Source organism: Mercenaria mercenaria, chromosome 19 (assembly GCF_021730395.1).
Source record: "Mercenaria mercenaria strain notata chromosome 19, MADL_Memer_1, whole genome shotgun sequence".
In the NCBI taxonomy this organism is placed as follows: domain Eukaryota; kingdom Metazoa; phylum Mollusca; class Bivalvia; order Venerida; family Veneridae; genus Mercenaria; species Mercenaria mercenaria.
The window spans coordinates 14316155-14342377 of record NC_069379.1 but is presented as its reverse complement, the minus strand read 5'-3'; the positions used below and the strand labels follow the sequence as shown (position 1 = coordinate 14342377).

The 26223-nt window shown below is 33.7% G+C and overlaps 1 protein-coding gene across 5 annotated transcripts in view; it reads right to left on the bottom strand.

Moving 5' to 3' along the window:
- The window catches only part of LOC123543152 (UPF0394 inner membrane protein YeeE-like), a 48726-nt gene extending 28816 nt beyond the window's left edge, over positions 1-19910 (bottom strand). The window contains exon 1 of one of the 5 annotated variants that reach the window (XM_045329236.2): positions 19408-19910. Coding sequence is in view for 1 of the 5 variants with exons in the window: in XM_045329235.2 (XP_045185170.2) it covers positions 3295-3366 (72 nt within the window). In the remaining 4 variants the exon portion in view is untranslated. Of the gene's footprint in view, positions 1-3294; positions 3596-9950; positions 10135-11008; positions 11179-19407 lie in introns of those variants that run through there. The other 4 variants (XM_045329237.2, XM_045329239.2, XM_045329238.2 and 1 more) reach the window with 4 other exon arrangements.
- Positions 19911-26223: the final 6313 nt, after the last annotated feature.

Sequence of the window (26223 nt, the reverse complement as noted above, 5' to 3'; positions counted from 1 at the left end):
TGAGACACCTTTATTGTGCGTACCAATTACCCTCCCCCAATCCCCCCGACCCCAACTCCTACCACTATGCCAAGTGACAGGCGGATACATCCCCAACTTTGAGCGTGAAATATACGAGAACCGCAACTCTTGTCGGTATTGATTTTTTGCCTTGTGCGCCGTTGTAGTTGCTTCCCTTTACACTAAAATATCGATAAACCTGCTCTTTGGCATTTTATAGGTAAACTCGGCTCTACATTTTTGAGCAACGCATCTTGGTTAGATAGAATTATTGAAGTATGCAAATTAAAGCAGAATATAACACATCTTTAAGCTACTGTAATTATTTGTATTTTATGGACTTTGATAGATACCGACATTGTTCCATGAGTTATAAATAATTATATATTAAACAATAAGTAAAATGAACGATTTTACTATAAAAACACTCGTTTATCATGCGTATGTAATGTGTATTTTCTGTCATTTATATGCTGAGTGAAGTTATAAGTTTCGTTGAATGCATGGACCGATAATATAAAAATAAAAAATGCCACTTTTCAGTGATAAAGGATATACATAAAACATCACACAAAACAATTCCTTTTCTTTCAATTCCCTTTTGAAAGCTTTTCCCCCTTTTACCGTGAAGCGTAAAGTTGTAAAATTTTGTTCTCGAGTTACTTTATTTTAATTTATCGCCCTGAAAATTTCGATTTTGACAATTACTACATATTGACTGTAAGTGTTTTACGCGTGATGTTTTATGGACCTTTGCAAAAACACCGGATGGAGACAAGATAAACACCCCAGGCTATGCTAATTACCCCCAAAATACATCTGTAATAAAAATCATCAACTGAGACATAGAGATGTTCTGCCATATATATCTTCTTATAGCTTAAACGATAAAACAGATATTTATTCATTAAATTATTTATCGACAAATTGATCATAGATGTACTTTTCTTATTTATCATAATTTTTTGCATAAAATTTTAGATGGGTGTAGAAAATTATAAAAGAAATTTAGGTAACGGTTAAGCAGTTTGTTTCAGAATAGTTTCGAACAGCTGGACAATACAACCTAAACTGAATTAAACACATATATAAATTTTGGCAATTTCTAGTGTCATGTGTGTTTTTTAAATGCTTAGATCCACTACTATATAAGTTCAACATTTCATTTAAGTCATCTTTGTGCACATTTATATCATACATACAACAACACATTTTATAATTGTCTATAACACATACTATCTTACATTTTACAATTAACATAAAGTATCTATTTGCTATTAAATATTATTGTATTACAATAAAACTTTACAATATTCGCAGTAAGACCATAAAACATTTGTGAAGAGGTGCCCTACACGATAAACCAATCTAAAAACCCCGTCTTATCTGCTACTTATCAGCGATTATGTAATAGTCGCTAATTGATGGGCAATGTTGCATAACAGGGGTCCCCATGGACCATGAAGATTTGTGAAGTAGGAATTTATTTTCCTTTATGGAATGTAGAATAATAATTAAAATATATAAAACTATAAAAATGTCTTTGTTTTCATAAAAGATTTCTGCCAATATCATGATAATGAAAAAGGTCATATACCGATGAAAGTGATTATTGTATTTGATAAATATATACTTTTTAAAACAATTTGAATAATAAGTTTCGTAAAGTGTACCTTTTTTCATCTTCAACTGAAATGCACGCACGGGTAAATAAATCAAATTATCACCACAGTTAATATGACCATCATTCATTTAAAATTTGTAATTTTTAGGCCCATATATAACAAAATTTTCGCGAAATGTTTCAATTATTGAACAGTTTATTGTAATATCGTCAAAAATTATACCGGCACACAGTTTGTAAAGCAATTACATAGAATTAATTCTAATTGCCTTTTTAATTTAATGCGGACTTTTTAAGACCAATTTATTTTCCAATTAAAGATGTGACTTAAAGTTTGCCAATTCAAAAAAGTTTTACTTTTAAAGGTCCATTACTAAGGGAAAGTGAGTTGGCAACTTTTTTCATAGCCAGTGCATAGACTTCTGCAAGACACTAAATAATGAAGATTGGCAGGTCAAAATTTACAGAAGGTCTTTGGAACTCAAAGAAATGTATGTGTATTATGTTGAAATTTCAATGAATCGACAGAATGACCCCCCCAGGTCTTTTTAACTTTCTTCATACTTCATAGAAAAATAATTGTACATATACTGCGATTTATTTCGAATTTCTACATACCAACTTTCATTTTCCAATAAAACGAAATAGTTTCTGTGCTTTTTAAAAGAAATTAAAATGTTCACTTTCCTTAGTATTGGACCTTTAATCATAATATAATTATAAATAATAAAAAAATAATGATCGAACAGATATGCAACACATTGATAAGCATTGCCTTGTGCCGTCGTACCGTCAAGTAAATATTTGTGAAAAGCGTGCTCAAGATTGCGATTACTTCATTTTCAAATTAAAATGGAAGCAATTTGTCATTATTCCATTTTAAAATAAAAAATACCCAGACAATGTTCAGACAATGGAGAATACTTCACGAGGTTATAAAATAATGTCATTTTGTTAGAAAATGTTTTTATAGCCTTTTAAAACCTGACATAACCGATCTTTTCAAAATTTCTATATAGAAATACATAGAAACCATAGTCATCAACTTCAAACAAAAATGGAAGCAATAAGTTTTTGTATCACATCAATAAAAAATATATTGAAATAAAGGGCAAAAAATGAAGATTACTTCACGAGGTTATAAAATTTTGTTAAATAACGATAAAAATACGTTTTTAATGTTTGAAATATATTTTCCTATACAAATCTATAGTAAAACTGTTTATCGATAAACGTTATCGGTCCGCGGTCGGTGTATATTCAAGGGAGACTACTTTGCCGAAACTACTGGTCAATGTATTGGAATGTTGGCCATGGAAGTCTAGAAGTCGGTAACCATTCATTTTCTACCTCGCGGCTCACGAACCGGCCTTTTCGGAACGAGTCCCATGACAAACAGCCCCTGGACAAACGCTACCCATGGGGTCCGTACTCTGACTTCCCGACCCCGAGGCGCACGCCTAAACCACCGGGCCACGGTGACCGGCGCGCATTTTACGCATGTATATTTTATCTTACGGTAAAACGTTGAGAATAAACACAGTGAACTATATATGTACCTTAAAACAAAGTTGACAATGTTTACCCTATAGAATATACTACAAAACAGAAAATAAAAAGTGTGTGTGCAGTACCCTAAAAAGTTATAAATGCTTTTCAAAATCACTTACTTTATAAAATGCGTTCTTATTGCGTATGTAAGTCCCTTTGATTCTCTTCCTTCTATCCAAATAATGTGACATTCAACTGTTCAATGTGAACTAAACCAGTTTATTGATAGATATGGACTAGTATAGTTTATACTCGCGTATCGACCAGTGTAAGCAAACATGAGTGTGTATATATAAAATGCACTTTATCACGTGAAAAAACAACAACAACAACCAAATAGCATATATGTCTGAAGACACGTTAAATTGATCATCTGAAAACAGTTATAATGTCTGCTTTGAGCAAATTCATTTTACTGCTATTGTTTTCATATTGTTTTTTTTTTTTTTACAAAATAGTATAATCTTTTTTTTTTTTTTTTTAAATCACTTTTTTTTATTTTGTAGAATATATATAAAGAATTTCAGCAAAACACATGACATTGTTTAAAGGCATATACATAAATCCACATGTATCATCTTGGAGACAACTTATTGAATAGATATATGGGGAATTTCTCAGATGATAGGTTTTTCTGAAATGGACCTCAGACATTTTCAGGAGAATACACTACAAAGTGACCGACCAAACAATAAATAAACAAATAAATAAATAAACAACATGAGAAAAAGGTACCCTTCTCTGTTATCGCCAATTTTTATTTAATGCGAATATTTTGAGTTATACCAAAATCAAATATTTTGAGACACATTTTTATTTGAGTTTGGTTATATCCAACTTTCGGGCTAGATTTGAATAGGTTTTTTTTTTCAAATCTATGATTATATAATCGTTTTATTTGTGTTCGAGTATATATATAAACCAGCGTTATAAAAGGTCATCATAATACACGAATTTCTTGAGAAAAACGCTAAGTTAAACCGGACCGTTCAATTTAACGCGCAAACTATATAAGAGAATGTAGCACTGTGAAAAAGAGCTAGATCTGCACAGTGTAGTTTAACACTAAATTTTAAGAATAAAAAGAGGTGGCAAAGAAATAACTTTAGATATTTAGATAAGGGTAATAGATATAATATCCTTGTTCGATTTTGTTTGTTGAATTTTTACAAAATTTGTCAAATGAATATCAATACCTCATATATTTCTATTTAGCAGAATAAAATAAATAGGGGTATTTAATACACTTCTTTCAACTTTAAAAGGCATTATCCTGATGTTTATCCTAAAAATGAATAGTTAACCTTAAATAGAATATGCAGTACTTGGGTACGCCTTGTTGTGGGTAGTTATAAAACGCACACACATGGAATTCAAATCGGGACAAAGGAACGGGCATAAAAATAATGGGCCTATACTTCTAAATTGTCGAGCAGTGTCGTCACAAATTTTTATGCGAGAAATCCATTTAGCTATCCATTATTTATATTCGTTATTACACGTGGGAAGTGGCAAATATAACCTTGTGACAGGGTCACTTAAAGACATCTGTATATGTCTTTAAAGACACCGAGTTGTCTTCTTTTTTACCAATATTTAAAGTGGCATTATGCGCATCTCACTGCACATAATGTGTTTTTTTGTGAATGTTTTTATAAGAGCAATTTTTGGTTGATGTGCATTTAAATGTGTTAGACATAGACATAGACATAGACAACACTTTATTTCATCTCAAATCATATTACACGATGTATGAGCGAACATTTGCTTAAATACAATAACAATTATAACGTGACATGGTGTTATTAATTTTCAGTTCTAAAAATGCTAGGAAGTAAATTACATTTCATTGATTGGACTGTTTGGGGGTAAATGGCACAGCCACATTACAGCAAATAAGTATTTTACAGTACTGCGAATGTGTCTCCAGCCCCATCCCAGTCCTACACGCAAAACAAATACCATTTTTATGATTATGATCTTTTTTGGAGTTAAATTAACGATAATGCCGCATAAGCATTTGAAGTTGATGCTTTAAAAATAGAAAAATCGAACTAATAAGATAAAAGTTCTTTTTTTTTCAATCTTCCACGCAGTGATCTCCCTTACCTGTAGGTATAGATTTCTGAAGTTGAAAGGAAGCAACTTCTGCGTGCAGTTTGACTTTTCTTAAATAGACTGCCCCAGTCAAAATTAGAAAACTCATATTTGGAAAGTTATTATTTCGTACTGGTAACAGGAAAAGTTTGGTATATCGAGTTATAAGCTTTAATTTCCTCCGCCCTGTTTACACACACATCTGTTTCAGCTAGATCTCTACTTGAAAAATGCGCATAATTCCACTTTAAAGACATTGGTACAAGTATATTTTGATTCCATTGTAGGTATCATATATGAGTCACTCCTCTGGTAAGTTCATGGCTTGGACTCAACTGCGGGTTTCGTGGCCCAAAATTTAATCTCTAAAGTCAGTGTGATAATACTTTAAACTACCGATTGGTTAAAATAATACTGTTACCACACTTAAATATTTATCTTTATGGTACAACATTACGGTAAGCAATTTCTAATTTTTTTTAAAATCAAATAAGGAATTTATAATAAATACAAGAGACAAACATTTTATTAACTATTTCGCAAAACCTTTATGTCTTCGTCAGAAATAACAACGTACAAAACAATTTTTTTTTTATACATTTCACAGATGTATCCGTAGAAAGAGCGCCTTTATTAGGCAGTAAAACAATTGATGGACTGAAACAATGTTTATTAACTATGTCGAAACAAACCAGAGAGACCTGCGTATTACGGTAACATAACATACTATCGGCCAGTCATGTGATACTGTTATTTGTTATCGATCGAACAAAAATGCGGTCATGACCTTTTAGTTTATTGTCTATTATCTTTACAACCTTTAACTTCAAATATTGACATGTTGATATAACCAATTATCGACTTCGGAAACTCTTTTTTTTTTCGCAAAGTCATGATCGCTTTGATACGAATAATTAAAAGTCAATATCATTATTCTAATTTTATTTCCGCAACTGAGAAAATATTCGTACCTAAATGTCGGTCGTATTAAATTAATTGTATTATTGCAAGACACAGTACACAATATAGTCATATTAATTGTGCAATAAATATAGAGAAAGTTCTTTGATATATTCTTGTTCAATAAATGCTATTTCCATTTTTTGTTAGATATATAGAGAGGGGCCTCCGTGACCAAATGGTTGACAATAGGCCTGCTGGTGGCAAGTGATTCTGCCTTTGCGACCAGTGTAGATCAAGATCGTGCAAGCTGATCATGGTGTGCACTGTTCGCTATCCAGTCAGTAAGTTTTCAGTGAACGCCCCGTCAAATGATATATGTTACTGTCCCAACTGAAATATGGACAAGGCCATTTTAGAAATTCAACAGGCTAAATGTTAAGATCTCTCATTTCGAATCATTTACCCCCTCATCCTGCACGACACATTTTCATTTTTGTTTGTTTAATTATATTTTTTAACGTCTTCATATGATGTCACAGTTCGTGATTTAGTGCGGGCTCGGTTCAACATTTACTAAAACCATTTTCCCCGAGAAAGGTGATAAATTGCTCTTTCTTATTAGATATAACTGTATTCCATGTGTAACTCCGACATTTCAATACACATGTAAAGCATTTTTATTCTTTTTAACCTTGTTACGTTTTCGTTTCATTTCAAAAGTAAATGTTTATTTTCTGTATTACTTATTGTTATCATATATAGAACATAAATTATATCAAACAATTAATGGATGTAATCTATTGTGGACAAGTATTCAAATCCGGTTCATCAACGTATCTATATTAAAGTTCACATCCTGTCAAGACTTAAACTGATCGACAAAATGATTATTATTAGTAGTAGTATAAGAGTGTAACAGACAAAGATATATGAGCCGCGCCATGAGGAAACCAACATAGTGCATCTGCGACCAGCATGGATCCATGCTGGTCGCAAACGTACTATGTTGGTTTTCCCATGGTGCGGCTCATATGCACTTTAAGGAAGTGAACCCGACAGTTGGCAGTTACGTGTGTTTACGTATCTTCTGTGGGCTACTTCGGCATCCTTCGGTTGTAACGGAAGATTATTTCGTTAACGGAGAATGCCGAAGTCGTATTCGGATGACGTAAACAAACGAAAAGAGCCGATTGTCATTGCAGGCCCATAGTCTTAAAGTACAAATTGCACTGCATAAAGAAGCGAAGAATGAAACGATGCTTTAACGTATTCGAACACGAGGGAGATTCGAACCCGTAACTCGAAATGAAAAACAAACAAACAAACAAACAAACAAACAAAACAAAAACAAAAAAAAAAACAACAACAACAGTAAACTAATACAATCTAGTACTTTCTTAAATATCTAGAAATGATATCTACTGCGTAGATCCCGCAATAAATGTTTGCATAAGAGGAGAAAGGGAAAGACCCACTTTAACAATTCGCGAAAAATATCAAAGTCATGATTATACACACACACACGCGCGCACACACACAAATACGTTGTTTCCTGCCTACATTTATTTCATATGCAGAACTATTTAAGAAAATAGAATTGTTATTTTATTCAATACATGTCACTGAATATTGCTGACCGACTTTTAAGGAAAAAACATGTTTGCCATATTTAAGACAAAAGGGATATTTTACTTACTAATTTATTTTTTATATCGTAAGGTTAACTGTCTTTATTTATGTCAGTATTTTCTTTGATAACAAATAAATTGCAAATTAGTTCATGCAGTTCAATTAAACAAAAAATCTTGAAAGAAGGAAACTTATTTTCTTCAATAGAATACTTCCAGACTTACGCCGTTCTCCTTTCACTGTACCTTGCAGCTTAGCGGTTAAGAACGCTGACTTTGAATCGGGCTTCCCTCGGGTCGTTGAAGTTTTCATGCAAGGAAGCCATCCAGCTGGCTTACGGAAGGTCGGTGGTTCTACCCAGGTGCCAGCCCAGGTAATGAAACAATGCACGAGGGTGCATTTGAGGTCTTCCTCCATCACCAAAGCTGTAAAGTCGCCACATGACCTATATTTGTGTTTGAGCGACTTTAACCCCAACAAAAACACAATTTTCTGTACATAACATCCAATTCATAGACTGTGTCATTACTACAAGTACTGACAAGTGATTATATTTTCTTACTTTTAAGATATTTATTACTTTTACAAAAAAAAACTAGATCTCTCCTGTTATCGATGTCTTAATAATCGATACGATTGTTTTGTACTTACATCATATATCTAATCCAAAACGTTTTGTAAACTACACACTCTTTTAATTAAAAACTAAAGTAAGTAATAAGTTATCAATCTTGAAAAAAAATCTTTGAAAACCGATTTTGCAAAGTTTTGGGAAATATGACCTTTTTTATCTTTTAAATACTTAGACTGGGTTATTTCGCAGGAAAAAAAAAGATATCAATGCAGATTTAATACATGAGTTACGAGTATTTCAAAGAAATCAAGATAGTCATGTAATTCTAGTACTGGCTTGATAAATGATATAAGGTCAAAACATAATACAGAAAAAAAAACTGAAAAGAAAATGTATTTTCTAATATTAAATTGAAAGTTATAAATATGAACCATTTTACATATAGAAGCGTTACCGGTCATCCGATTTAAATTTTTCGTCTAGATATTTTTTTTAAACCTCAAATCCCTTTCGAAAACAAATGAGCCGTGCCATGAGAAAATCAACATAGTGGGTTTGCGACCAGCATGGATCCAGACCAGCCTGCGCAGGCAAATTATGTAGGACTAAAATAGTACGGCTACACTTTCAAGTTTCGAAATATTAAATTTCGGATAATTTAATCCCGATTTTTTACATTTTTATATCTTTTCAGTCCGAAAGATTGGCTCGATCCGCAGGGCTCGATGACTTCTGGGCCTTGAAAATAAGGATACAGACGCCTGGTATGGACTAAAATTGACTTTTAAAGAAGTTATACGTGCAGTCTGATCATAATTATTAACCTGCACTGTTCGCCATTCAGTCAGTATCATTTTGGTACGAATCTGCTTTTAACAGTTAATGATACTGTCCAAGTTTTAAAATGTCATTATAGAAATTTAACAGCGTATAGGCAAATGCGTTATTTTAGAACAACGCAATTTCAAACGATTTAATAGAGACAAATATTTAAATTAATGACTAAATAGCCAAAATAATTATAATAAATACTTGTATATCTATGACACCGCAAAAAAAAATATTTAGATTTAATAACAAATATGATTACATGACTCTTAAAATAAATGCCCCAATCTGAATCGGCGGTCAATAATTTTGCTGTAATATGACCGATCTATAGGTTAAAACTAAATTATGATGCGCTGAATACAAAATTTGAAGGAAAGAAGTTATCAAAATTTCTTTCTGATGTCATATAATGAAACCCTTATTGAATGGTTTATCGGTTAATAATATACACTTATTAACTGGCTTGCCGGTTAATAGTCAAAATTATTGTCCAAGATCCGAAGAATTTAGGAATTAATTTCACTATTTTTTTACTTATTAGCCCAACAAAGATGTGATGAATATAGACCTGTCATATAGCACACACTATGGACCATTAATTTGAGAGTCATGTTATTATAACATCTAAAATCCCCGAGGTCCGAAGGACGACCAAGGGTGAATAGGTTTGACTATTGCCGATAAACCGTCTAAATAAACGAATAATATTAACACAGATGTTTATTAGCGAAGCGTACTTACATATCGTCAGAAAAAAATATCCATTTTCCTTTTTTTAAAGGGAGTATTGATGAACTTACGTATGCCTACTTACATTTTAAAAGATTGTCAAACTAAGACTAAAGCCCCCAAAAAACACCGCACTGTGTATCCAATGTTATCCAATGCCTTTGTATTCTAATTTTATATGACTTTTATAACGAAATTAGGAATGAATTTTCGGCATGATGTCAGCGAAATATTATACTTTGAACATTAAACAACGATACGGTTTCAATACTGACTATAAAATGTTGAAAAGTAACTCTACCGTTACCAGGTTATAAATTTGTCATTATATATAATGACTTAAAATACTACATCAAAACTTATTTTAGAAGACCTGGTGCAGTTTTGAATTTACAGTGCATACGCGCACGTGTACACATCGTCTATGCAAGTTATTTTAGGAATTTAAATGTCGTGTTTATTTCCGTTTACATGAAATGCATCTTTAGAATATTACCATTTGTGACAGTACATGATGAGAAAGAGTTCATGAATAAACATATCTCCATTTGCATATAATTCATTATCGCGGTTAGTATAATCAAACGCCGTACATCATACTAAAATGGTTCATACTGTAGATTTGTAATTAATTTTTCATCAATAGTTTTAATATCTTTCATAAAACTGACATTTCACATTAATTTTGAGAGCCTTTCCCAGTGACAATATCTTGTGATATACCGACATTTCCATCAATATAAGAAAAAAAAATTCTTTGTTAAAATCGAAATGCGCATTTATAAAGTTTGTCATATTAGCATTTTATTTTTAAATTCAAAAACTTTTCAAGAATTTAGATCCACTTTAAGACCAGCTATTCATATATATTGTACCCGTATAGTACTAGAAATTAAAAGAATATATCGATTTATGTCACAAAGAAACCCTTTAAACGTCATACTCTTTTAAATTCAGATTAAAAGTTTTGAATATGCATCAGAAAAAATGACAAATTTTCCAACGAAGAAATAAATTATAATAAAATTTAACAAATTTCGCAAGAACTTGTTAAAGATTTTTTTACTTACATAATACGTCCTCTTGAAGAATTTCGCTAAACGTTATATACTAATGTTACAGCCCGTTTTATACCATAGTGAAAGCTAGCACTTAAAACAAGACCGACTCATGCATGGAGAATTTTTAATTTCTGCGTTTTAAGTTTTCAAGATACGAAAACGTGCGCGGCTACCAAGCGTGTAATTCCCGTTTGTTTGTAATGTTATACATAACACTCAATTTAAATAACAACTATCTATAGGTTGCAATTAAGAACACGGTGACATGTACTAAGTAAATAAAATGCTAAATCATTTTCTATTGGGCCATACTCACGTTTTCGTTTGAGAAAGGTCAAGGTTAAACCTTTAAATCTTCGATTAGCGCACGATTTAAATCATATTCTATAAGTTAATGTGAAAATTTTGGTTAGGGTGAGGTCAGCCTAGCGATAAAATGTTGAATAGCGATATGAAGGCTTAAACAATAGGTATACGATTTCAAAGTCAGTTTTGACACGTTAATTTCCGATTTTTATCTAAGTCATATCTAATTAACAAAATAATATATACGGAGTGGACAGACGGACAAAAATTCAATATTGATCGAAGCTACGGAGCTGAGGTTCCAAGCGTATTTTTTGTACAACTGCCATGTGTGTTTTGTTAGATACTAAATAAAAATCGAATTTGGTCATGCTTAAGCAAATAATTTTGTTGTTTATGAAAAGTATGGAATAACACGCAATACAATCTTGAATGTAAAGTTTAAAAAATACAGCGGACACAGTGATCCAGTGTTAACACCGTTTGGCTAGGAAAACAGGACTCGTGAGTTCAAGCCCAAGCTCATTAGTCTTAATACAATACTAACATTGGGATAGGAGTCCCGTGTATGGATGCTTTACACCTGGCATGTAAAAGAACCAGGGAAGCTTCTGTAATTCTGCAATCTGCATGCTGCCATCCTCCAACTTAAGGTTTTCACCAAGCCAAAAGTGAAGTTATGTTGACCGTAATGGCAAGCATTATTTGCGCAGTAGATCTTTACAGCGACTAATTTTTGTTGGAGACACACTGTTTTTTTTTTTTGTTTTTTTTTAATGCCTGTTTTGATGTCTAAAGTACGAGTGATTTACAACGTGTAAATTTAACACATGACCGTCCATACAGAGTTTTACAAGGAGTAGACATTGCTTGTTTTTGCCCTATCTGACATACGCATATCTTAAAGCTATCAACTCACGTTTCATTTCTTTTTATAAGTAAGCAAATCTTTTGTCACAGTATCTAAGATAAAAATCTCGTATGCGTTCCTTTTTCTTTTTAACACGGTTTGAATAAGTAAATCTTTATTGCAATATAGCAAATAATATTCTTTGCCGATTTTTTTTTACACTTTTTATTAGTTTGAAATATCTGAGTCTAACCAATTGAAATATTAAGATTCCACATTTGTTCGTTTCCTTAATATTTTAGAGGGGAAGGACGACTTTTTTCTTATTAACATGTAGATTTTTGGTCTCACTGAGAATTTTGCTAAACTAAAATCTATCATTTGACAGCATTATACTATCAAATGCATACAAAAGAACAACTTGGGGACACAGAAAAAGTCTAAATTCCGCGAAGCACATGCAAAACGTTCACCAAACGTTATATTATGTGTACTGATGTTAATGGTCGCCAAATCATACTTTCCTACCTCTTAACATAAAGAATGTTCGACAAAATAGCATGGACGTTACAAGAATTCTTTCACAAAAACTACAAAACGAAATATACACATTGGTTCTTATCCAACTTAAATTACAAATAAATTACGAATTTATAAAAAAGGTGTTGACTTCATCGTGCATATTTCTGATTGATATTATATAATTATAAACGGAACAATTAATGATAACTCGGCCTACAAATGTTCAAGACGACCTGTGGTTTTAGGTGACATGTTGATTATTTTATCAATAAATTCCTGTCTTTTAAAGTGATAAAGATAATCTTCAAAATATCATTTATAAAGACACGATCTGTTAATATACTGAATAATATATAATCGCTCAGATAAGCAGATATGGCCTTTAATAAAGGGAACAACAAACAGTATATAGACATGTTAGCAACTGGTATTGCTATCATATTATGACATAACGAATGAAATGTGCTTTTAAAAATTATGACATTTTTTCCACATAACAAAGCCTTTATTTTTTATCTAGAAAGGCACCTGACGGCGCAGTCAGTGTATCTTCACGTGGTATATATGTGCACACAGTAAATATAATTATGTTGACGCAGCAAATATATGTGCACACAGTAAATATATGTTGACGCAGCAAATATGTGTGCATGCAGCAAATATATGTGCACACAGTAAATATATGTTGACGCAGCAAGTATATGTGCATGCAGCAAATATATGTGCACACAGTAAATATATGTTGACGCAGCAAATATGTGTGCATGCAGCAAATATATGTGCATACAGTAAATATATGTTCCTGTATAGAATATATATGCATGAGGCTGATATACTAGTATATACAGAGTAAATATATGTTCCTGTATAGAGTATATATGCATGAGGCTGATATACTAGTATATACAGAGTAAATATATGTTCCCGTATAGAATATGCAAATATTTCCAACAATCTTTTCAACGCATACCATACATTAGTAGTAGAGGGTTTTACTTTACATCTGATAATTAAAAGTTTTCTTCTACAGCTCTTGTCAAAATGAAACGCAAATGAAAGTATGCAACCGTTTATTACCGTTTTACTTGTTCAATTAAACTTCCCGCCCCCAATACCCCGCCCCACTTGCCTCTAGGGTCAACCCTAACATGTACTCTTACAGATACTGTAACGATCAAGCATTGTTGTTATTTAAAATTTGTGAGTCAACTTTTAAAATATGTTTGATCCGGGCTCGAAGACAGTCGAATTTGAGAATCGGTATTGTGTGGCACTCTTTTTGAAATGAAGGCTGAAAAAGTAGTCCTCGGGTCAAAATCTAGCACTCCTTAAGGCTTCTATTGGCGGAAGTAGTCCCACTGATACAGAACTAAGCGTTTTTCAAACGTTTCATCACCAACTGAATTTGATTTATCTAATGCTCTTAAATGTGTCCTTGCGCACATTACGTTGTTGTTATTTAATTTAAGTTTGAATTATTTACTATTTGTGTGGATAGGTTCTAAAACTCTTGAACGTGATTTGATCTTTGATCAAGGACATATTTGCGCGTGCTTTTATTTGTTTAAAGAATGCGCATCAGTGTTTTATTAGGCGAATATATCTTTAATAATGTATGAAACACGTAATTTCAAACGTTAAGTACTTATATCAAAATGTCTACGTACTTGCGTACCCCTGTTAGCAGACGTTTGGTGAACTATTTTGAAATGCGCTCAGCAGCTACATGCCAACGTACCTAAAATCATACGACCTTGCGTGCTCAAGTGGTTCATGTCATCGGCGCGAAATCATTTGCCTCCTTACCTATGTGGGTTCAAAATTTGTTTGGTGTAGATTTTATTTTCATGTGAGGAAATAATTCATCCGACTTGCAGGAGATTAGGGGCTGCAAAGGATGGTCGAAGGTGTACCTTGGGGTTTTCATCCACTATTACAGGCTACAGAGAGACGTAATTATACTTGTGTCGGCGTGGCTTAAAACCAAACAAAAGATACAAACAGACAATAAAAAACAGACATTTACGCCTAATTATATATTTTAATATGATTGTTCCTGTTAAAATACGCTAACGTTAAAATGACGTTACGTTAACTTGCGTTAAGGTGGAATGCGCCCCAAATTTTTTTGTCGAATTTCGACCTGAAATTTATACTGTATAAAATTCAAGATATATGCGATTGAGCTCCGGTTTTACTTTGTCGCCATATGGTTCGTGTTTTTTGCTATTGTGTCACAAACATGGCCCCTGACGTCACTTTTCGTGCAACGCCCAGTTCCGGGTGCTTTCGGTATTTTTCCTTTCATGCGCTCTGAATGTCATATCAATGAAAAATACAAAATATTTGTCATTTTGCATTCAGAAAATGCTACTTAATGGTATAAAATTCAGTGAATTAAGATTTACGCCTAGGACGTCAGAGACGATATTGTGACGTCAGAACGGAAAAATTCACATCAAGTTTAGTTACAAATTTTGCCTTAAAATCCAGTTTATAAAAAATCGACTCGATAAAAAACCGTAAAATTTTGTTATGTTGTTTCGCAGTGTATGTACGTCTAGTAGACACATACATACTTAGGGGTCACCGACTTTAATTTTTCAATATTTGACGATATTTTACCCCTACCCCATTAAGACATGACACGTTTAATCGTCATTTTTTAAACAAAAAAATCTAAAGAATATGCGAAGCTGCATGTATTAACGGTAAATTCGGAATGAATTGACATGAAAGTATTAAGAGACATATGGTGAGATTTGCTAAGAAAATGTTAAAGAAAAAAGTCGATTTTTTTTAAACATGTAATAACATTCAAGTGATTACGGACCTGAAATATCTTAATGAGATATTTGGTAAAGGGTGTAAATTATGTAAATGACGTTTCGCATCTAAGGATATTATCGAAAAAGACTTTTGATCATTGGTTAATCAACATGTATTATGTGTGTTGATGACTTGAAATGACTTATAGTTATTTAGATTTAAGTGTTCAGATTGTGAACACGAAACTACAGTTTCTACATCTATATCCAGGGCATCCGGAGAAACAGAAATGACTTTTACTTTTCCCGTACTTCTTAAATCTGAACGCTGCAACTAGTGAGGGTTTTATGAAATATTTTCTAGCATTCATTATTAAGAGCTTGTAACTGCACTTGATCAGAAGGTTCCCGCCAAGAAATAAATTATTTGCATCGGACCAGCATTTGTGCTTGATTGTAATAAAAAGACATCGTCTCAAGAATAAATTCTCTGCGTCTGACCAGCTGCAATACTTTATAGTCATTTGAGGATCTTTTTTTAAGAATAAAGTCTGTTTGCTGGACTAACTACTCTGCCTTACTATGACCTCACTGTCTTTGTCTCTTTGTCTCTCTCGTGCGGAAGGTCGGGGCTTTGATCGCTAGTCGTTTACCAAGGATATAAAAAATGATACCAGTTGCTCAGCATTATGCGTATAGAACAGACTCTTCTCTCAACTCGTAATCTCGTGGAGATTGGTGTCTAAATTGGTAGAATTTGTTTCATGATTTACAATAAATTAATCCGTGTAAAAAATAGTAATTTCGTATCAGATATAGGATCTGGTATACTGTTTTCGTGCTGATAATACATGTGAAATGGAGCAACAGTCCGACATGCGTCGATGAATATTTCTGGTAAAATCAGGCAAACCCTCATATTATAATATTACATAAGAATGAAAATTCTAAATGTTTAAAACATATTTAAGTACATATTTTCACGAAATTAAATCATCAACTGACCGCATACTAGCTTTTTTACAAAGCGAAGTTAGCATTTTGCTTTAAACTGAGAAGATTAGTAACATCTATTCTTCAAGCTTTGAATCTGCATTTTGAAACCATCAATAGGAATAACAAATGGATGATAAAAGTGGATATAGTGTCCATAAGTATTGACCTGGCCCTCAATAGAGAAATAACTACTGCGTAAGTATTCTTTATAGGATTTAAAAAATATCGCATGTGCAAGTAGCTGCGGGGACAAAACGATTAGCCATCAATCTCGGAGTTGTGGGTTGTAGTCCTCAGTCTAACATCTTTTTCTTTTTTTTCCAAATTTTAATACACTTATCTATTTCTTATTTTATGGTTCATTTATTGAAAGAAATATACTTGTATTCAAGATATTTTGTAGTAAGCGTCGAGTAAAATCTTTAAAGGTATCTAAGATAAAAAGACAAATTACTCCCGAAAATAGAAACTACAAGAGAAATCAATTAGAATTCGTGAAAATCGTCGCAAAAGATATTTTAAGAATAAAAGCAAATACGGTAACACTTCATTATATTGAATTTAAAATATGGTCTGCGGTAATTTCGCACCCGTGGTAACCTGCGTGGAAGTCAGACGGTTAACTATAAAGGTTATTTGTGTAATTTTAGATCTTTTGAGGATACAATATTGCGTAAAGGAACGAAAACGTCCGAAAATATTAACGAAGATTGATGAGTGTCAGGTCAAATACTTACGGACAATTGTACAAGATATACATTTTGTCAAAGGTGTTTGCTTTCACTAGTACATTGCAGCTGAAGTTAAGATCGAATATATCGTGAAAATTTCTTATAATAAATACATCTCGTTTTTAACACGAACATGAGGGGTGTAAGTTGAAACACATTCTTTTTTACTCTAACGTCATATAGCCGCAAACCATGTGGGGTGAGGGTGAAGTTATGTTATATTGCAAAATATTAAAGTCGGTGACCCCTAAGTATTTATGTGTCTACTAGACGTACACACATTGCGAAACAACATACCAAAATTATACGTTTTTTTATCGAGCCGATTTTTTATAAACTGAATTTTAAGGCAAATTTTTTAGCAAAACTTAATTTGATTTTTTCCGTTCTGACGTCACAAAATCGTCACTGACGTTCTAAGCGTCAATTTCATTTCACTGAATTTTATACCATTGAGTAGTATTTTCTGTTTGCAAAATGAACATTATTTTGTATTTTTCATTTATATGACATTCAGAGCGCGGGAAAGGAAGAATGCCGAAAACACTCGGAACTCGGCGTTGCACGAAAAGTGACGTCAGGGGCCATGTTTGTGACACAATAGCAAAAAACACGAATCATATGGCGAAAAAGTAAAACCGGAACTCAATCGCATATATCCTGAATTTTGTACAGTATAAATTTCAGGACAATATTCGGCAAAAAAATTTGGGGCGCATTCCACCTTAACGTCAATGTTTTTGTTGCGACCAAGAAAGAGCACTACTATATTTTATCTACTGTAAGTTTTAGATTAGGGCATATTAGAATCGAAATAATGTGTAGCAAAATCGTGTTTTACCTAAATTAATACACTCAGAATCGGTTATACGTCGCCAGAATAATTAACTCGGGCTAAGTGTATTAATATCGTTTAGTATCGGGTTTTCTGTACATTATTTCTTAATTAATACAGAAAAAGATACCGACGCCACAGAAACGATTAACAATTAATTAAAAAGACACTAAAGATGACATCGTATATTGAAACGAACTTCTATCATTACCAATCGTGCATCCATTAAATAGAGATATGTACACTCAGGTTTCAGATGTGCACATTGAATACCCCATTGGGCATATCGGGCAACGGTCATGTCAGAAATTGTCATGAATTGATGTAACACAGACTTGAAAAAAGTTACGTCTCTTACAGTCTTTAGCGTTTACCGAGTATCTTCCTGAAAATTGACGTTATACATGCGCATCTCGAAAACCCGAATTATGTATCTCGGATAATTTGAGCCGTGCCATGGGAAAACCAATATAGTGGCTTTGCGACCAGCATGGATCCAGACCAGCCTGCGCATCCGCGCAGTCTGGTCAGGATCCATGCTGTTCGCCAACGGTTTCTCTAATTGCAATAGGTTTTGAAAGCGAACAGCATGGATCCTGACCAGACTGTGCGGATGCGCAGGCTGGTCTGGATCCATGCTGGTCGCAAAGCCACTACGTTGGTTTTCTCATGGCGCGGCTCATTTATATCTCCAGCTGGATAAAAGTATATTCATTACGTTTTGCTTTGATAAAATTCTGGAAGTTAAAAATGTTTGCCCAAGTGTTGAATCATAATGCGCATGAAAATGTTTTAAAAAAATATGAAACAACTGTAACGAAGTGGCTGTATGTGAGTATTTAATTATTTTTTTATAGAATTGAAATTAAATAAATGACATACTTATTCTTCTATTTAGTTATGAGTTTTTGCGGATTTGTTTTTGTTTTGCTTAGTTTGTAGCAAATTTTGTGCCGTCTTTTTGTTATTCTCTGTCATTGTTACTTTTAATTTTCAATTTCTTCAACATGCTCCAACTTTGAGAATTATTAATTTATAATATATTTATTAATATTTAACAATTACTGTAAGCGGCGTTCAGTATTTTAGTTTCCGCAAGACTTAGTGTTCCTCGTAAGTTTCGAAGTTGCGAAAAATTTAAGCATTCAGATCGCATTATCTTCGAAATTCGTGAATTCATGTTCCCAGCAATTAAATGGTTTTAAATTAAAAAAAAAAACAAAAAAAAACTCACGCACAAAATATTGAAACGAGCCCAGTTATACTTGGAATTTCTTTAAACGTCAGGATGCGAATTGAATGGTTATTATTTATATATTTATGTTCGATTAAAAGACATTAAAAAATCACCAAATTATCATCGGTAAGTATTAATGACAAGATATATTCCAGCATCTTACCTATTGAAAAATATCCGATGTAATGCTCACTTCCATTGGATAATTTCTTTTCCCAAAGTCCATTTTGATTGGTGCAGTAAACACATCTTTCATTTATTACTGTCTTTAAGTAAGACTGAAAACAGTGCATAAATTTTAGCAGCTCCAAATTATATCTTAAATTGAGCTCACTTATCTATAATCCCTTAATCTTAAGCATCATAATTCACTTGATCCCTTAATCCCTGGTCATTTTCAAAAATGTATTAAACTATTGAACTGTCCATGACGTTTTAATCATTCTTGCTCGGCCACTGTTAAAATCATTTTTTTGATTTGTCATTTTCACACTTGTACTCCAGGGATCTATTATAAACCGATTGTTAAATTTACAATGAAAATTTGTTGAAAATTTTACGGTTTTAATCCATGGAAGTAATATCAAAACATTACACGGTACTTTCCATTTAATTTTTAAATGGACTATAAGTAAATCCATTATAAATATGTAATCGTGTATATAGACCATGCCTGTAGATATACAGCACAGCTCGTTTCAGTGTCCGGTTTCTTCCCACTCTGATCTCGTACTTTCATATTGTTGGCTTTTCGTGTAACAGATATAACATCAATATTAAAGAATAGTTAACTTTCTTTTTATGTAAGAAAATGTATTCATACGCCACATTTCCAAATCAAAGTTTGATCTGAAGTAGAAAACTAAGGTTTAAACGGGTAAGGTTACTAGCTTAAATGAAAAATCAGTCACGCCCTTCATGGTGGATTCAAAGCCTTAACTGAGCCAAATGCTTGCAAGGAAGCCGGTCCGTTGGCTTGCTTTATATAGGTGGTTCTTACAATTTGCCTGCTTACTGGCCAAGCCGCTAATATGACTATGGGATCGAAATAACAAATTGCAATTATTCATTGATGATTTTCACTGAGCCATGGAACCAAAAAAAAAATGCAAAATAAAAACATCGTTATTTACAGATAGCCGCACAGCAAGAAACTTATTTTATTATTTATTCGTTCACTTTGAAAACCTCTACTGTAGATGGCTTTAGAGATACCTACACAGATACCTGGCCAGTGAAAAATATGTTACATAAGACGATATATGATTTATCTGACAGCTCGCAGAGAAACGTAACCTATGTGTCCTAAAGAGGTGAGTTGCAAAATATCAAAACTTCCAACCTTTTCTTCGCCCCCTCTTTTTCTCTCCAAAAGCAACAAAACCAACCAGATAAACACGAAAATGAAGTTGCCGATGACGACAACAATAAACAGCAGGAAAAAACGAAGCCTAATTTAGATAGCATTACAGTCACACTTTGGCTAATGGTCACCTGTCTAAAACAATAACAACAGAAGCATTAACTAAACAGCTTCACTCACAGCGCTATTAATTTTCTTTCCATTTAAAACATTCGATGGTAGTTGTAGATATATTGGACAGTTCAGATTGTAACGGATGATTCCGCTTTCAGAAGTGAAATTTTGAGATACCTCTGCTAAAATCACGCACTAAGGATTTGCATTGGAAAGGCGTTCTGAAAATTTTGTCTAACGTGAAAAAACAAAACAAACCCATGTCTTTGAAAAAAGAACTGTTCGCTTGTTAGAGGTGTCGCAAGAGTAGATTTGAAGAGGGCTGTTCGCTTGTTAGAGATGTCGTTAACAGCGGTTTTACTGTATTGTTTAATATTAACTACTGGTGGGTTAATAAGTTTATGAAATATCCAACGTTTTCGTGTAAATCAGTCTTCTAAACGGAGCCTAATGTTCGGTGTAATTGAATGGAAAGATTTCTGGTGCCAACTCGGCATATTGTTAATGAGTTGCCTTTCATCAGTCCAGTGATTAATTACCCCATTTTCGCGTTCGATCTCTACAAAACGAAAATGATGAGGTTTTTTTTTTGTATTGATATTGGAATTCAATAACGAGGATTTGTCAATGGACAGAAACTATTAGCAAATTAAAAATGGTAATTAATAATGAAATATACCATCTGACAATAAATCAATAATTGTCTGAAATACCAATGGTGAAACTATATTCTCGACCGATTTCTGAGAACGTCAGCAAAAACGATGTTGACATTGACGATTGCTTTGAGAAGAAGGGGAAGAGCAAATAGAGGGAGGAAAATAATTGTGTTAAACCTTGCAGTTGCTCGTCCACAAATCTATTATAATGCAATAAAAAGTTAAACAAATATAAATCTCAAATATCATATGGCATTTAAAAATGTGTATAAAGTAATGAGTGTCTAATGTAACCAGAGTAATTCGTCCTCTAAACAGGGCTCTTCGCTGCACGTGCTGTCATGCGCAGCAGAGATGCGCAAAACAACGTCATCACAATTTTCACGTGTTGTGTATATTCTTGTTATGCTTAATAAATATGATAAATATTTTAACCATTCGCTACACCTGTGTAAATTTAGACCCATTAACTCAGATACATGCTAGTCTCAAAATCATATTTAAATCGTAATGCCATGATAACTAAACTGGTCTTTTGACTGTGCAAGCCCTATAATTATTTAAAACTGAATGAACAGATCATCAATTCTTGCATGCAAGACTGGATTTTCTTGTGTTTTGCCGGCGCTAGAAAAAACTCGTCCTCCACCCTGGAGCGTAAGAAGACTCTCGTGCTGTAGTTGATGAATGAGCGCGTATGAATGAATGCGTAAATTCATACGTTACTTAATAACATAGTGCTTCAAAGAAAAGCAATTGTTTTAATTCATTTCTTCTTTTAACTGAAGAATACGCTATGCAAAAAAAAAATCTATCACTGGTTCAAGTTGCAGATGGAAAATATCTGGCTCTCGTTACCTTCTAAACCGTTACCCTTGCGCTAGACCTACAACCAGAGAAAAATCTATTAGTCACCGCCTCACATGCAAGTTCGTGTTACTGACAGCAACTTTCGGCTGGTTGTTCTTAATGACGATTATCCTTGTGAACCTTTAAAAAAAGCTTTGACCGTTTTACAGTATGGTCAACCCAAGTGACTTCTAGATACCGTACACACGGGGAAAACGTCACGATTAAGGTAATATTTTGCCTATAGTTTCCTTACTACCGGTATTTGACGGATTTTCATAAAGTGCGCCGTAGACAGCAAAATGAGTGCTTACCTCCGCACAAAACGTTAAAGTGTTGCCATCAGTTTTCAGTACCTTTCTCAAACACTTCGTCCAACTGCTTTGTAAGTAACGTACACACTTTCGCAGTTGGGCGAAGTGTTTGAGAAAAGTACTGAGAGCTGATAGCAGACGCTTTGATCGGAGGAAAGCACTCATTTTGCTGTCTCCGACGCACTTTATCCCATGAAAATAAAGTAATAAGGAAAATATAGGCAAAATGTTACCTGAATCGGGACGTACCGTATACAAAAGCCACGTGGGTTGGCCATCGCGGTTTTAACGAGCTAACACGCGGCTGGAAGAGCGGAAAGATTCATGTGAACAAATTTGCACATACAGCGGAACTTCTTTCGAACAAACACCAATCGAAAGGCTAAATGGGTGTATTGAGCATAAAATGTTGTAATGGAATGGCGGCTAGTTTACTACAGATAACATCCAATGGGCGATGAAATATCTGTTGAGAGAAGCTCGCTCTACGGAGGTGTCACCAAGCAGAGGTTGCACTGTACGTTTATACAGCTACAGCGGATTTAAACGGTTAAACAAACTCTTGCGCTAATGTCAGTGATTGTAAAATGTAAACAATTGTAAACTTGATCTTTAGTGCGAACTGATTAAAACCGCAAAGTCATGGTGGACCGTTTTAAGTAATGACTTCAAACCATGCCATTATCAGATTGTAATATTTGGAAAATGATATCTAACCCTCTCGGGTCGCTAGCCACATTTTCATAATAACTGTATTAAGTTTCAACGTAGGAGTATTCAATTACAACCGTATTCATATTTACAAAAAATGTTTGACAATGCTTTTTACATTTTTTTCTTGTCTGTAGACGTATGACTTCTTCACCGTTTTTAAATATATTAGAACATTGTTCTGCCATGCATTATTTATCAATTGATTTACAGCCCGGCAAACATTGTCCATATGAGCCGCGACATGAGAAAACCAACATAGTGCATTTGCGACCAGCATGGATCCAAATCAGCCTGCGCATCAGCTCAATCTGATTAGGATCTATGCTGTTCGATAACGGTTTCTCTAATTGCAATATGCTTTGAAAGCGAACAGCATGGGTCTGGATTCGCAGTCTGATCAGGATCCATGCTGTTCGCTAACGGTTTCTCTAGTTGCAATAGGCTTTGAAAGCGAACAGCATGGGTCCTGACCAGACTGCGCGGATTCGCAGTCTGGTCAGGATCCATGCTGTTCGCTAACGGTTTCTCTAATTGCAATAGGCTTTGAAAGCGAACAGCATGGGTCCTGACCAGACTGCGCGGATTCGCTGTCTGGTCAGGATCCATGCTGTTCGCTAAAGGTTTCTCTAATTGCAATAGGCTTTGAAAGCGAACAGCATGGGCCCTGACCAGACTGCGCGGATTCGCAGGCTGGTCTGGATCCCTGCTGGTCGCAAATGCATTATGTTGGTTTTCTCATGGCACGGCTCATATGATCTAAAATGTTGGTTACTTTACGTTCTTGCGGATATTGCAAGACATAAGACGCACCAGTACTTGGCATTTTTCCTGGTTCTTTACAGCATATACCTGGGCTCACTTTCGAAAACAAAACCCAACAAACTATTAGTATGTTTTGGTCAAAACATCTGCACTTTTTTATGAAATTAATCCTGTTTGTTTGTCTTTCAACAATAGTGTCAAAAGATGAACTGGAAAATTACAGTATGCGTTGCAATATAATAAATGTCTATGTAAGGTGTCCTTGGTGCAAAAACTTTGGCCGGTATAAGCTTTAAAATCTTTCAAACGAACCTCCATTAACTTCCCCTTGAAGTTGTCAAAATAAAACAATTAACGACAGTACTGACAATTTTACAGTCTATTGTAAAACAGAATGATTTACAAATGCTTAATCGGGGGTGTAATTATGCGTTGAAAAATGATATATTTGTAAAGCGTTTCACTATTACACATGGTACTGAATGTGCTACGTCAGATTTCGCAAGTTTTGTCTAACCAGCTTGCACGGAAACCTTGGTTTATCTCCCCTTATTCCAAATATTATCAATAATCTAATTAATTATTTAATTTATTTTAATCTAATTTTTTTTTGAATCTAATTGTTTCACTATTAGCTTTCGTTGCCCAATATGTTAACATACTGGCAACCATACTATTTTATAAATATATTTTTCATTTTGCACTTTAGAAATTTTAGCGTCAAATAACAAGATAACACGTAACATATTCACCAGGTTAACCTTGATATCTTATAACTGGGTTTTACCTTGACACGATGAGTGAGTACATTTTCCGGGCATGCGCAATAGCGATTTAAATTCACGTTCGCATGAAATTTTAATTCATAAAATTTTAGAGTAACCGGGTTATATCGTAATGTTTTTCAGGACAGTCATCAATTCTACTGTTTTATCTACATTTAGTAAACATCTTTAAGCCACTTATATTTAAGGTATGATTTATTTAACCCATTTGTCAATGTGAAGGCACGGCGGTTATCGATTTTATCTTTTGAAGTAACGATAATCCATTGTCAATAAATATTTGATAAAAGAATCGTTTAAAATGACATATTTGAAAAAACGAAATGCCAGATCGATCATTTAATACTAGGATAGTTCGTTTGATGCAATAAATCACTAAAATAAAAAAGGAAAAAATGCAGTATTCATAAAAACGTTTACGAAGCGTTTCGAACTGCAAATCGTTAGTTTTTTTCTCAACGTGTGAAACTTGGGGGTGAATACTTCAAAAGGTACTAAATCTTAATGAAATGCGTGCCCTGGTTCGTATTGGCAGGTTCAACATATACAAGAGAAGATGAACAGCTGGTATTTTCAACGCCCTTGTTCAACCTCTCTGTTCATTAAAAATATTTATCTTGCATAAGTCCTAGTGGAGGTTTTAGCCATTATTTATATATTATGAACATTGCATGAAAACTAAAATCTATTTCTGTTTTATGTTTTTCCCGATTTCACCATTGATTTATACTCGGATAATAATCAGACTATCGCACTGGGTGAAGTTAGAAGCGGGCCAGTCAATTTTCCATTTTGCCTACTAGCCTGACTCCCTGACTGCATGGTTATTTCTATTAAATAACTACTGGCAAACGTTTTATCAGAAATTTTAAGCCTTGAAAATAGCACATTCCAGTTAGCCAATGGCTATTGGCTAAACCGTACATGTTCGAAGCCAGGGGCAATAAAAACTGTCAATATAGAAACAACCTGCTGGGACTAGTATACCTTTAAACGAACGAATACCTTGACCTTCCAGTGCAGTGGACTATACAGCCAGGTAGAACAATTTCAAACCAGCCGGATGTCATGTCATCTTCATTAGACAGAATCAGAGGCTACTCTGTAAATACAACTGCGCAAAAAAAGAAAAAAAGAAAAAAAAAAAAAAAAAAAAAGAATGGACCCTCATTGTAGCCCGTATTTGCTCGACTTGACTTTAAAATAATATATATTGTTTTGTTTTGCAGACATGTAGGTCTAAATATATAACTATGTTTTACACTAATTTGTGTTACAAGTTCTACAATTTATATTTATCAGTATGATAACCCCATTTCTAAGGGTATCAATTTTCATACGAGGTCACTAACTATACGTCAAGGCATCACAAGGGAGAAAACCGTATTTACTAATAGTTTATTTTTGCACGAATTTCCT